Raw genomic sequence first — 11,032 nt, 5'->3', positions numbered from 1 at the left:
GGAAAGGCCCACTGCCCATATACACTAAATATGTCTTCTGTCCCTGCCTCACCACTACTGGCCCTGGACAATGTAAAATTACTGCAGGATGCAATGCTCTGCACGGCCGATATACAAAAAAAAAATGTGCAACACTGCAAAAAGCAGCCTCCACACTACTGCACACGGTTAGATGTGGCCCTAAGAAGGACCGTTGGGGTTCTTGAAGCCTAAAATAACTCCTAACGCTCTCCCTATAGCAGCTCCGGCACCAGCAGCACTGTCCCTGATCTCTGTCAGAATGCATCTGTGGCGAGCCGCGGGAGGGGCCGATTTATATACTCGGGTGACACCTGATCTCGCCAGCCACTCACTGCAGGGGGGTGGTATAGGGCTTGAACGTCGCAGGGGGAAGTTGTAATGCCTTCCCTGTCTTTCTATTGGCCAGAAAAGCGCGCTAACGTCTCAGAGATGAAAGTGAAAGTAACTCGAACATCGCGTGGTACTCGTCTCGAGTAACGAGCATCTCGAACACGCTAATACTCGAACGAGTATCAAGCTCGGACGAGTATGTTTGCTCATCTCTAATGAAAATCCATGTTTCTTCCTCCCATAGGAAATAAGGGGGATCCTGGAACAGAATTGCCCAAAAATAGGACATGCAATGATTTTCTGATCTCACACTGTCTGTGCAAGCAAAAAATTGCTCATGTAAATGAATCCATTAAAAATAAATGGGTTGTTTTCTCATGGAATTTCTGTCCATATCGCAATTGGATGGAACCTGCACAGTAACATTTTGTATAGATGCAGCATGATACAAGGATACATGAGCAGGTAAAAACACCACTTCCCAGCAGCAAGCAGAACAGGCAAAGTGCTACATGGGGGGGAGGGGGGCACAGGTGCAAAATACTGATGAGCAAGCACTCACACACCTACCATACACTCATAGATTAGGCTTGTATAGGGTGCCAGTTACAGAGATAAGTGTAGCGCATCATGCTGGCTTTTGGTCTATCAATTTTAGGGAAAAAATGCATAAGTCGTAAAGATGAAGGTTTCAAATGTTTTTATTTAAACCTTAATATATAAGATTTAATATGAAGCTGTAATATATGTTTTTTTCAGTGGTGTTAGACAAGGAATTGTTGGTAATCGGTGCCAGATTATGGAAGTTGAGGTCCACAAGAAGTGTAATATGGTGGTCAAATTCTTCCACAAAACAAGCACTTTGGGTACTATTGTATCTTGTCGACACCGGAGACATAATACAATAGTACCAGCACTTTGTTGGATCACTGAAGTTGAAGTTCACAACAGGTGTAATATGGTGATCAGATGTTTCCACAAGCACTTTCTGGGACCACTGAAGCTGAGGAACACAACAGGTGTAATATGGTGGTCAAATGCTTCCAGAAGCACTTTGTTGGATCACTGAAGATGAAGTCCACAACAGATGTAATATGGTGGTCAGATGTTTCCGCATGCATTTTGTTGGATCATTGAAGTTGAAGTCCACAGCCAATGTAATATGATGGTCAGATGCTTCCAAGAGCACTTTGATGGATCACCGAAGCTGAGGTCCACAATAGGTGTAATATAGTGGTCAGATACATCCAAGAACACTTTTTGGATCACTGAAGTTGAAGTCCACAACAGGTGTAATATGGTGGTCAGATGTTTCCACAAGCACTTTCTGGGACCACTGAAGCTGAGGAACACAAGTGTAATATGGTGGTCAAATGCTTCCAGAAGCACTTTGTTGGATCACTGAAGCCAAGGAACACAACAGGTGTAATATGGTGGTCAGATGCTTCCACAAGCACTTTGTTGGATCAATATAAAGTTGAGGTTCACACAATAGATGTAATACAGTTGTCTGATGATGTTTTTATCTAATGAGAAAAACAAAATTGATTAAGGAATTAATGAAAAGTTCCATATAACATAATTATGTTAAAATAATACTGGAGTCATTAAATGTATTTAAATATACGAGAACTGAAGATGATTATGCATATAGGATATTCTATATATAGTCATATCAATAAAACTGTGTATTGCTGGCATGGGTTGTGGGGTTGGACCGTTACCAAACAAAACATTGATGCTCTATCCTAAAAATGTTCTACACTTTGGACAATCCCTACTTATCTCTTGACAATAAGCGGATCACAAAATTGCCCCTACTGGAACCCCAGGTTCCCACATCTGCTTTAAGGCCATTCCATTAATATAATGATCCTAACATCTAAGAGCTTTTTGGGTGCCATTTTGTTTATTTACATGCTTTTTAATATGTTTTCTTTTTTCTGGTATTTTTCATGTCCAACAGAGAAGCAGAGCGACAGCCGACTTGTGATCGTCCTTATGGAAAAATTACACAGTATGAAAAATACATACTGAAAATAACAACCAAATAAAGCTGATGTCAGATTGTACGTTTTCTAGGATGTTCATAGTGTGTTGGGACAATAGTGAATGTCTTCACTGATAGATCCGATGATGTCTGCCGGCAATACAGCGTTGATATGAGTAAACCTGTTCTGATGGTGTGAGGTGATTCGATAAAGTCTGTCAGCTGTAACACTAATGTCATAAGCTCGGTACAATAAGAATCACCTACACCATAAGAATAGGTACAGTATATGAAACTAATATAATAACCACTATACAACCGTAAATGAGTACCTACCATGTGAAGGAAGCATAGAGGCATTAGCAATGATGGATGTTATGAGATGTTGAAAAGAAGGCTGGCAGATGTCAAAGCCGCCTCCTTCTTTGGCCTCTCCCAGATGTTTTTCCGCCGTAGGATCTTATTTCGGCGTGTACAGCTGCTCGCGACCGAGGGCAATGCAGCACTCACAGTCGTGACCCAGGTCTGATGGTGGGGGCTCACCTGTAAAACCAATGTCATAAACTGAGTACAATAGGAATCACCTACACGATAAGGATAGGTACAGTAGATGAAACTAGAATGATAACTAATGTACAACCATAAATGAGAACTTACGAACTGAAGGTAGAACAGAGGCTTTAGCCATGCCTGATGCTGTGAGCTGTTTGGAGGAAGGCTGGCTGATCCCATAGCCGCCTACTTTTTTGGCCTCTCCCAGATGTTCCCCAGCTGTAGTTTGATTTTCTGGGGTGTACAGCTCTTCATGACCACGGGCAATACAGCACTGACATCCGTGATCCGGGCCTGATGGTATGGTGCGAGCAGATAAAGGTTTGTCACCTGTGAAACCAATGTTATAAGCTAAGTACAACAGAAATCGCCTACATGATTTGAATAGGTATAGTATATGCAACTGAAATGATAACCACTGTAGAACATAAATGAGAACTTACTACGTGAAGTATGGTTAGAGGAGCCATAAGCTATGATGGCTGCCATGAGTTGTTGGAATGACGAGTGGCAGATATCATAGCTGCCTGGTTTTTTGGCCTCTTCATGGTGTTCCTCAGGTTTCATGATGTTCATGGCCTTTTTAGGACTTTCTTCAGGCATGGTGACTTTAATCTCATCAGGTTCTGTAATATAGACATATTGGATGTTTCTACAGTTTCGAAGTACAGATCATACATTGCATGTATGTGGAGTTGAATATACAACGCCACTAAGAAACAGAGCAGTGAATTAAAAAAAAAAACTTCTCACACTGCATATAACAGCGAGAGCCGCCTCACAGAGCAGTAATATGCAGTGTTTTATGCATACCACCGTGTGAATGTGCCCTAAGTATTACAGTGCATCGTACAAGCTATGAAGAGATCACATGTTCAAATCCCACTACAGGGCTAAAATAAATTTTAAGCTTTTTTTTCAATACATTTAATAAGAAAAAAAATATATATATACATATATATAATATATTTACATTTTTAAATCTAATAAAACATAATAATTCTATATAAATTTGGTATCGCCATAAAAGTACTAAATCGTTGTGATTGTAATCTCCTACAACATGAATATAGTGTAATAAATTAAAATTTATAGCCGTATTTCAGTTGTTTGAAGTCTATATATCACTTGGTATATTATATTTACCGTCAATATGGTCGTCAGCCTTGGTGATGTTTATCTTGGCCTTTTTAGGTGTTTCTTCAGGCATGGTGACTTTTATCTCATCAGGATCTGTAATACAGACATATTGGATGTTACTACAGTTTCAGAGTAGAGATTATACATTGCGTGTATGCAGCATTTAACAGATTAGTGAAATAAAAAAAAGGAAACTTGTCACACTGTACATAACAGCTTGCGTGAGATACGCTATCATGTGCAGTGCACAATCACTGCCCTATGCAGCCATAGCCATCTCACAGAACAGGAAAATGTGGTGTTTTATGCATACCACCATGTGAATGAGCTCTAAGTATTACAGTGCATCATACAAGCTATGAAGAGATCATGTGTTCAAATCCCACTACAGGGCTAAAACAAATATTAAGCTTTTTTCAACAAATTTAAAAAAATATAAATATATATATATATTACATTTTTAAATCTAATAAAAAAATAATAAATTCGATATCGCCATAAAGGTACTAAATCGTGATTAAAAATTAAAAAAAAAAAAATATATATATATATATTCATTTTTCAAGCTAGTAAAACATAACAAATTCTACAAAAAATTGATATCGCCATAAAAGTACTAAATCACTATTATTGTAATCTCCTACAACATACATATAGTATTAGATTACAATTTATAGACATATTTCAGTTCTTCAAATATTTACCGTCAGTATGGTCGGCTCTCTGATTGGTCGTCTCTCTGGTCATTGTCTCTTTGGTGTTCTTTCTATGAAGGTTATTGTAAAGAAGATAAAATTGTAGGTTAGTGTATTGGCACATTAGTTTTGCAGCATATAGTAAAACATCAGAAGCCATATGCATAAAACAAAGGTGGGTGTAACGCCTAGATTTCTGGCAGACTGGAAAGTCACCTGGTTGGCAGATGAGGGCATCAGCGTTCCTTTTTGTCTAAGTTCATATATATTAGGCTACAGATATATTCTTCATTATCTTGACTTTCATGGCAGTTTGGCCATTATTATAGTATGTCTACACTATTTGCATAGCGTGGCAGTCAATACACTGTAACAGGCCATGTAATAGCGTACAGTGCCAAAAGAACATTTGGCATATTAAACAAATAGTTGTGGCACATTGGACATTCATTTGGCACTGAATATACAGTATCACTATGTTATATGATGTGTATACACTACATTTAGCAGATATGCTAAATGCATCTATAGGGCCCCATTTCCCCTTTGTATGTGGGGGTATGCCACTGCCTAAATTTATTCAACTTCTGCAACAAGTTTTGACTTTACTTTTGATGTTGAGACACTGAAACAGTATACTTTTATCTTATAAAGGGATCCTATGAGCAGCACAATGTATACATAAGTGTCAAACATAAAGTCTAAACACAGTGTGAACATGGCCTAAGTCCCCATAAGTTTCTTCATTCAGTCTATCCTTCTAGTATAGACTATTATTAGACTTTTATCCTTCTAGTATAGACTATTCATATGGCCTTCAAGTCATTGTGGATCCATTACACTAATACCAATATCAACTCCTGGGAGGCCCACAATGAATCATATTCTTATAAAGAGGTGATCATAACAACATAAAGAATATTAATTATCTAATCCACAATGTGGTTGTTGTGAGCGTCACAGTACTAAATGGAGAAAATCAGTGTGTAATGTGTAATACTTACTTATATATGAGACAATAGACGATTCCAAGTATGATCCCTAATAGAAGAACTGTGCCAGTAGTGACTGTGGCCACAGGAAATCCATAATGGGGAATAGCTGGTGTCCCAGGGTCTGGAAGCTGGTAGACGATGGTTTCCAGACTTGGAGTAACTAATAAAAATGGATAAACATAGATAGTATTTAGTGACAACAATTCTGATTTACTAAAAGTTCATTAATCATCACAGCTCTTTATATTACATGAATGTCCAGAAAAGCATTTGTAAAAATTGTGAAAGCATTAAGAAAAAGTTCAGTGCCACAATTTGTCTTCTCAATAGCTTTTCAATGGCCTTTGTCGTGTTAAGATAGCCTGTTGCACCAAGTTATCAGCATTGGGTTAAACTTTGCTACATTTGTAATACTGTGTTAATAAAGTGTAATAACCCTTTTGCTGTGGCAAACATTTTGATACGTTGGACATACACAAATAAAACGTGTGATATAAAATACCCCCATACCTGGATATTTTATGAAAGTAAATACTTTAAACATTGTAAAAAATGCCACCCAGCATGTAATGCTTATGGGCACCTTCATGCAATTTTACAATAAAGCCTGACATTACGCGAACACTACATACAAATTCATATTTGTGGCTGTAAATGTGACCCAGGCAGCGCCATAGACGCACACCACCTCCTAAATATAAATGTCCAAGATGTGCAGAAGTCATACATGTCACTTCCCCTGTGTGTAGAAGAAGGTGTCTTTCTATAATCACCATAACTAAATACACCAAAAGAAATCTTTTGAATGTAAACTCATATACGTTTGCATTAATTACATAAACAATGTATGTCTATGGCGATAAAAGGGTTAATTGTCACAATATATCAATATAAGGGCTAATTCACCGCGTTGTCCTTGTTGTGTCTGGAAAAAGCAGATGCAAAACAAAGCGGGCCGCAAACAGACGCCTAAATTACATCCCTGCAAACACCCAAATTTCCCTGACACTGTGCTTTATCTATGTGGTGGATAACTGGGGGTGTATGGGGTACCTGATCCTGTGCTTTATCTAGGTGGGGGATTACTGCGGAAATATAGGGTACGTGACTCTGTGCATTATCTATGTGGGGGATTACCTGGGGATATATGGGATACCTAACGCTGTGCTTTAGCTATGTGGGGAAATTTCCAGATTGTATATACTGATAAGCTTACCTATTGTAGTAATGTCTTCCATTTCGGGATCATAGTCTTCCCAAATAATGGGCGCTCCTTTCACTGTTGCCAGTAAGAGGTTCACAATGAGAATAGTAATAATGCTCATTTTAGCCTGGAGGTGAGTAGCCATGTGTGCTCAGACAAATAGCCTCCCCAAACAAAGTCTCCAACTGATGCGTCACTTAATATCACTAGAGTTTTGATGATGTCATAATAGAAGCCTATGACACAATAGGCCAAAAGAATAGCTAGTGATGTCATAATAGAAACCTATGATATATGAGACCTACAAAACAGCTAAAGTTTCCGTGATGTCATAATTGAGGCCTAAGACTAACATAATAAGGAGCTAGTTTTTCTTAACCCGTTAGTGACCAAGCCTGTTTGCGCCTTAATGGCCAGGCCAAATTTTGGAAATCTGACATGTGTCACTTTAACATAGAATAACCCTGTAAAGGTTTTGCATATCCAAGTGATTCTAACATTGTTTTTTCACCACATATTGTACTTCATTTTGGTGGTAAAATTAACCAATAGAATTTGTGTATATGTATTAAAAGCATCAAAATTGGGAACATTTTGAAAAAAATTGCCATTTTTCACACTTTCATCTGCAATATGTCAAATATGTGCAAACATACTGTACAAGTTTTTGATAAGATATATATTTCCATCTGTTTACTTTATTCTGGAAGGACTTTTGAAAAACTAGTCTTTTTTAACCATTTAGGAGACATACAAATTTAACATTAGTTATTAAAATTTTGAGGAATATTTTGTTTTCCTACAAGCCGAGATTGCAAAGGTTCATAGGTGTCACAGTGATAGATACCCCGACAAATGACCCCATTAAAAAATACACCCCTTAATATATTCACTGAGGGGTTTTAGGAGTATTTTGACCCTACAGTTTTTTTCAGGCATTTTAGAGGAGAAAAAAATAAAATTTCATATATTTGCAAATATGTCATTTTAAAAAACATTTTGTTTCTATAGTGCACATGAAAATGAGTAATTGCACGCAAAATGGATACCACTGTTTGTCCTGTGATCAGAAACATACCCACTGTGGCCTTAATCTTAGATTTGTATAAACAATGGGGCCCAAAACTAGAGGAGCAGCCGGTGGCTTTCAGAACACACATTTTGCTTGAAGGTGTTTTATCCCCCATTGCTCACTCGTAAAGCCATTGAGCAGCCAAAACAGCGGAGAACCCCCACAAATGACCCCATTTGAAAACTAGACCCCATACCGAATTCATCTAGGGGTGTGCTGCATATTTTGATCCCAACGTTTTTGAATGAACCAAAGCAAGCAGAAGGAAAAAATTATGATTTAAATTTTGTTGACAATTGAGTCATTTTAAAAGTTTTTTTGTACAGCACACATAGGAATGAAGACTTTCACAACAAAATGGATACACCTGTTTATTCTGTGTTCAGAAACATACCCATTGTGCCCCAATCTACTTTTAGGACACATGACTAGGCCTGCAATGGAGAGAACACCCATTGGCTTTCAGGGCACAACTGAATTAATTCCAGGCCCATTGCTCACTTGTACAGAAAAAATATTGACTCCCTAAAAAGAACCCCCTCCCTTTGTCATTCCCTAAATCTTAGATAAAAGTAATAATGACAACTTTGTGGTATGTCTCAAAACAGGGGTAATTACAGAGGCCTGGTTGGGATGGGCACATGGGGCTAAAAAACAGGGTATCCCTCCTCTTCCCATGCTTGCTGCAAACCTGACACTTTTTTGTTTTTTCTTTCTTAACCTCAGTGGCAGGGATGGGGTGTAAAAAGTGGCGCTCTGTGAGGCTTCGTAAGCTAGCTGAGGTGCGGCAGTCTCAAACAGAAGGCACTCAAAAAGCTACTCCTAGAACTGCAGTAAGGCAAGCGTTCTTTTTGTAAATTACATTGGTATTACAGGTAGCGATCTAAATAATGCCGGGCTCACACGGCCATATAAGGAATCTACTTGCGGAGGTCAGTGGTAGATTCCAGCTGTGAGCCCGGCCGTGGCCCTGCATACGGCCAAGTAATGTACTGTTCTTGACCATGTATTCATGTAGGCGATCATGTGCAGGACACCTTTTTTAGTTTATTTACATTTCCTGCACCATCGCTTAGTGATGATGCGGATACCTGCAGCCTGTATGTAATGTAATTGCTTATGGGTATGTCCGTGACCATAGAGCACAATGGGCTCTACGTCGCGAATATCTGCAGTAAAATAGAACATGATGTTCTGTTTTCTATGAGTGCATTACGTAATTCCGACCCGCTAATGTGAGCAGAATTGTGTATTCGAATGCATTTAATTGATTTGCGTATTACCGCAGATCAAACACTTGGGGAATCTGCAATTCCTATCCGGTAATTTGATACTGGCCTAAGGTTGATCGCTAACTTGTTACACCTATGGATAATGGTGATCATGTGACTGGGGACCGCTTAATGAAGCTTCCGGTCACTGCTCCAGGCTCTCAGCTACCTTCGGTAGCCAGAAGCAAGGGGATTAAAAATTTCCCCGGCCCTACGTGGCTTCTGTGCATGTGTCTGTCATTTTGTTGGTGGGCGCAGAAGCCGGGGAAGTTCTTCTCTAAGATTTTAAGTATATCCCATACATGTTATTAGTTGGTTAAATCTATGCACAAAATAAGCCAATGGAATCTATAGTATTCATCAAGTTCGAATTCCTTTATTAGGATCGCCTATATATTAAAAAAAGACATGTGGAATATGCGCATTGAACAGACTAGTTGGCTGATACAATGTTCCAACTCTTTTTCGTGAGATATGGACATGTACTAAGAGGTGACATCTAAGGATGCCCAAATGATATAGTCCGAAAATTTTGTCGCATTTAGTTTTAACAAAAAGTCACTCGTGTCTTTGATATGCGAGCTGCCCATAATTGAAAATTCATGTAATAAGCCCAAGCTATAGTTAATAAAAAAAAGTCAACTTAAATAGGGTACAGACAGCTATACATTAAAAAAAGCTAATTTTTGTTCCAAAAGACTTAAAGGGGTTGTCCCGCGGCAGCAAGTGGGTCTATACACTTCTGTATGGCCATGTTAATGCACTTTGTAATGTACATTGTGCATTAATTATGAGCCATACAGAAGTTATCAGAAATTTTTCACTTACCTGTTCCGTTGCTAGCGTCCTCGTTTCCATGGAGCCGTCTAATTTTCAGCGTCTAATCGCCAAATTAGATGCGCTTGCGCAGTCCGGGTCTTCTTCTTTTCTCAATGGGGCTCCGTGTAGCTCCGTGTAGCTCCGCCCCGTCACGTGCCGATTTCAGTAAATCAGGAGGCTGGAATCGGCAATGGACCGCACAGAAGCCCTGCGGTCCACCGAGGGAGAAGATCCCGGCGGCCATCTTCAGCAGGTAAGTAAGAAGTCACCGGAGCGCGGGGATTCAGGTAAGCGCTGTCCGGTGTTCTTGTTTAACCCCTGCATCGGGGTTGTCTCGTGCCGAACGGGGGGGCTGTTGAAAAAAAAAAAACCCCTGTTTCGGCCCGGGACAACACCTTTAATACAAGACCCTGTCTTATTTTCGGGGGAATTAGGGTAGCACCAATCTATTTTGAATTGCTGTACATACATGGAGTTTATAAGTATGCAATCAGTGCTTGTTCCTGTAGTTAGCACCGCTGTCTTGCTATAGTTTGAAGAAAACTCATACAAACACAGAGAACATACAGTTTTGCAAAAATGTTCTGAGAGGGCAGTACATTTTATCAGCAATTGCCTTTATGGAGATTTTGGTGGGTACAACAGATCATTTAATGTGTATGATGGCCTTCCAACTGCAGTCGTTGGGGAGATAAAGATCAGGTAGTTACTGTAATCTATGTACATCACTGCTATAAACAGAATATATTGCCACTATGTAACTCATATAAAATACATAAATAGTAGAGATGAGCGAGCACCAAAATGCTCGGGTGCTCGTTACTCGGGACGAAAATTTCGCAATGCTCGAGGGTTCGTTTCGAGTAACGAACCCCATGGAAGGCAATGGGCGACTCGAGCATTTTTGTATTTCGCCGATGCTCGCTAAGGTTTCCATTTGTGA

The 11,032-nt window shown here is 39.2% G+C and overlaps 1 protein-coding gene across 1 annotated transcript; it reads right to left on the bottom strand.

The window, feature by feature from the left end:
• Nucleotides 1-1,835: 1,835 nt before the first annotated feature.
• LOC136610667 (uncharacterized) lies at nucleotides 1,836-6,133 on the bottom strand. The gene is made up of 7 exons (XM_066589881.1): nucleotides 5,733-6,133; nucleotides 4,738-4,799; nucleotides 4,040-4,126; nucleotides 3,337-3,519; nucleotides 2,999-3,223; nucleotides 2,678-2,884; nucleotides 1,836-1,877 (listed from the first exon to the last, which is right to left on the bottom strand). The coding sequence occupies exons 2-6, from the start codon at nucleotides 4,778-4,780 to the stop codon at nucleotides 2,802-2,804; spliced, it is 621 nt and encodes a 206-aa protein (XP_066445978.1). The 5' UTR covers nucleotides 4,781-4,799; nucleotides 5,733-6,133; the 3' UTR covers nucleotides 1,836-1,877; nucleotides 2,678-2,801.
• Between the last annotated feature and the right edge of the window lie 4,899 nt (nucleotides 6,134-11,032).

Source organism: Eleutherodactylus coqui, chromosome 1 (assembly GCF_035609145.1).
Source record: "Eleutherodactylus coqui strain aEleCoq1 chromosome 1, aEleCoq1.hap1, whole genome shotgun sequence".
Taxonomy (NCBI): domain Eukaryota; kingdom Metazoa; phylum Chordata; class Amphibia; order Anura; family Eleutherodactylidae; genus Eleutherodactylus; species Eleutherodactylus coqui.
Note: the sequence above shows the minus strand (reverse complement) of the source record. Positions and strands in the feature narration are given on the sequence as shown.